Source organism: Pinus tabuliformis, chromosome 6, assembly GCF_031772625.1.
Source record: "Pinus tabuliformis cultivar Carrire ecotype Pingquan chromosome 6, CPIR1, whole genome shotgun sequence".
NCBI lineage: Eukaryota > Viridiplantae > Streptophyta > Pinopsida > Pinales > Pinaceae > Pinus > Pinus tabuliformis.
Genome location: NC_142292.1, coordinates 196,676,216 through 196,680,007, shown reverse-complemented (window position 1 = coordinate 196,680,007; position 3,792 = coordinate 196,676,216). Strand labels below are relative to the sequence as shown.

At 32.7% G+C, this 3,792-nt stretch overlaps 1 protein-coding gene across 1 annotated transcript; it reads left to right on the top strand.

Moving 5' to 3' along the window:
• Positions 1-723: 723 nt before the first annotated feature.
• On the top strand, positions 724-1,452 carry LOC149258138 (uncharacterized). The gene has a single exon (XM_089401951.1). It carries the CDS (start codon positions 724-726, stop codon positions 1,450-1,452), a length of 729 nt encoding a protein of 242 aa, XP_089258077.1.
• The last annotated feature ends 2,340 nt before the right edge of the window (positions 1,453-3,792 follow it).

Genomic DNA, 3,792 nt, shown 5'->3' with positions numbered 1-3,792 from the left:
CTATACACTCCTCTGCCTACTCCAAACCATCCATGAGAATCCATCCCCATAGACTATATGTCAGGCCTCACTTCTATTAAGCACGATAATGACTGTGTATTTATAGTCATAGACAAATTTTCTAAGATGGCTATATTAGCAGCTTGTAAGAAGAGTATCATAGTAGAGGACACTACCAAACTTTTCTTTGAATGAGTGTGGGTACATTTTTGGATCCCCTAGACCATTTTATCATATCAAGATAGGAGGTTCTTGAGCACATTCTGGTCAAGCCTCTAGACATTATTGGACACCAAGCTCACCAAGTCGACTGCATTCCATCCCCAGATTGATGGCCAGACATAGGTCTTCAACATGATGATAGTACACTTAATACACATGTATAACGCCAAGCATCCACAAACTTGGGATGAGAGCCTTCCCTATGTGCAACACAGTTATAACAAAGCTCTCCATTGTTCAACTGGTCATAGTCCCTTTCAAGTGGGTTTGGGATTTCAACCATTGTGTTCGATTGATGTTGCCATGCCTCATGGGACTACATAAACCAAATCTGCACATGTACAATTCAAGGCCGATAAAGTAACCAAGTTTATTGAACACATCCAACACATCCGCCAGTAGGTGCATGATATCTTGTATAAGTCCAATGCCAAGTACAAGCAGTAACGTGAGAAGTTTTTTAATCATCTAAACTCGATATCATTCGAAATCAAGTTCACTATGGAGCTTAAAGAAAATGGTAAAATTCATTTTCTAGATGTCCTGGTTAGTAGAAAGGAGGATGGTACTTTGGGACACCAGTTATTTAGGAACAAAACACATACAAAAAGCTATCTTCATGCTGATTCATACCATCATCCATCCCAAAAATTTGGCGTCTTAAACACTCTTGCTATTAGAGCTTTTAGAATTTCTGACTCTGATCACCTTAATGAAGAAATTAAGCACTTAATCTCTATTTTTAAGGATATAGGATACAAGGAGTTTAATATCAAGAAAGCTATAAAAAGGGCTCAAGAAAAGGTCCTCTCCAAGGGTCCCCGAGAAAACTATGGGAAAGAAAATTGCGGGAAGGTATACCTTCCATTCATTCAAGGGGTTACAGATAAAATTGCTAAGATCTTAAGGAAGAAGGACATATTCACTCAATTTACAACATGTGGAATGATTAGGCAGAAAATGAAGTCAGTTAAGGATAACGTTGATCATCAACAGCTCAAGGGTGTGTATAAGATTGATTGCTCATGTGGCAAAAGTTATATTGGAGAGACAGGGCGATCTTTGAAAACAAGACTTAAAGAGCACGATGCTGATATTAAGAATGGGAGATCTCGTACATCAGCCCTTGTGGAACACTCCTCCAAAACCAAGCATCATGTGTGTTTGGAAAATGCTAGAATTATTGCAAGAGAAGATCACTATCAAAAGAGAAATCAGAGAAGCCATTGAAATTATGAAGCTTCCACATAACCTCAACAGGGACAATGGGAATGAGATTAGTGGAAACTAGCTCCCCTTGATTAAACATATCAAACCTTCCAGTTCTTTCCAGGTATAGTATCACTCATATTTCTCTTCCCTTCCTTTATTGCTAACCTCTCTTAGTTAATTAGTTAAAAATAAATAAATTATAAATAATAATAATAATAATAAAATTTAAATAAAATTAAATAAAATAAAAATTTTAATAATAAGAAATAATAATTATTTAATTGTAATAAACAAATAAATGATTATTATAAAATAAATAATTATTAAGAATATTTTAAGTTAATATAGATGATTAATTATAAAAATAATAAAATAATAAACTCATTTATTTATTTATTTAGAATTAATTAATGGCATAGGTTTTAAACATTAACAATAATAATATAAAAAACTTTAAATTGATTAATCTGTAAATTAAATAAACAAATAATACATTAAATTAAATTATTTATTACTATTTAATAGATATTTAATGAATTAAAATAAATTTATTCATTTATTTTAGTAAATAAAAATAAAATAAAGAATTAATTAGATTTATTTATTTTGTAAAAATTAAAATCAAAATAAACTAATTTACATTTAATTAGATTACAAAAATGTAAATTAAATTAAAATTAAAATTAAACTAAATTTAAAATAAATTAAATCATATTTGGTAATCCATATTAGGTTATAATTAAAAAACAATTAAATAATAATCTTATAATATTTATTAGAATTAATCAGTTTTATTATTTAGTATTTCTTATTAGGTTAAATTAAAATATGAAATAGAACAAATATAATTGAATAATATATATAAAAATTTTAGTCTTATAAATTGGTCGGCTTCTACTTTAATTTAAGGTATTTATTTATTTATTATGATCGGCAAATTCTTCTTCTCTCAATCTATCAATTTCTGTCCTGATGATGGATCCCCTTTGGGGTTCGAAACATCGACATGATGAAAAAGATACTGTGGATAATCTAGGTCATATTTTTCCAACATGATCAAAATGTGTGCCACAATAGTTTCATGTGGGTGACGAAGTCTAGTTGCATTTGCAGAAAGAACACTTGGTAGGAGCCCATCAGAAGCTCCGACCTCTACAATACCATTTTTACACCATGACCAAAGCTATGGGAGACAATGATTTTGAGCTCAACATTCCCCCATTCCTTGGGATGCACCTAGTGTTCAATGTGGACTGCCTTCGGCCATACTACCCACCATTGATGGACACATTAGACATTACAGAACAACTAACATCAATAGAGCTCAACCCAAACTGCATGGAGTAGGCAAAAAATGATCGGATCATGCATACACATATCAAGAACACTCACCAATAGAAGATCCAATTATATTAGTGTTTAAAATGTGCTCACTACTGAGAAGGGGGGGTGAATCAGTAGTGACAATGTATATTTAATTTTTTTTTTCAATTACTAATTCAGAATCACACATTACACCATTATAAGATTAGCTCATATAATGCATTAACCAACAAGGAAAATACCATGATCAACATATGAAAACCATAACATAATCACAACATCTCATGCACAAGGGACACAAGGATCTCTGGTGGAAAACCCCCCTCCAGGGAAAAAACCACCCTTTTACGCTGCTGCTGCTCTGCTTCTAATTTTATTAATCATGCAAATCAATTCAAATCGTCGCTAGCTATGCCTAGCAAGGAAATTTCTCATATAACATCGACTAAGTGAACTCCTATCCACTGGAGACTCCTATCCCCTAAAATCCTCACCCAACCACCATTTGACAATGAGAATGATTCTTCCTTTTACTGGCTACCTACACCCATAGGCAAGGAACACCTATCCCTTCTTCACCAATCTATCTCGATCTGCTGATCAAAATGGCCACATTTCGGAATATTTCAAACTAGTACCCCTGCACAAGACAATAACAACTTATTTATTTGAACAAGTCAATACATCATAGTTATCTCAAAACATATATACCTAATACATCAACATATGCACTCTTAACTCTCAATCAACTTCTCAAGATCTCTCTAACATGCACACACCAAACTCAACACATGACCACAATACATAAGCTACATAATAAGAGATAAGCAATATAACTATGAACTGCTACAACTATGTAAATCAACACTCAGCCCCTGCATACACAAATAAAATAGTGATAATCAAGGAGCAATGCTCTCCTCATCATCTCCTCCATCAAACTCTCAAAACCTGTAGAAGAAACATGCTTGAAGCTCTAGCATTTGCCTCTGAAATTCTTTTGTTGCAAAACCTCCAAAAACTCTGTTACATTTA

Excerpts from the sequence above, each read along its gene's own strand:
- LOC149258138 (XM_089401951.1), top strand. The coding sequence starts at position 724 with ATGGAGCTTAAAGAAAATGGTAAAATTCATTTTCTAGATGTCCTGGTT.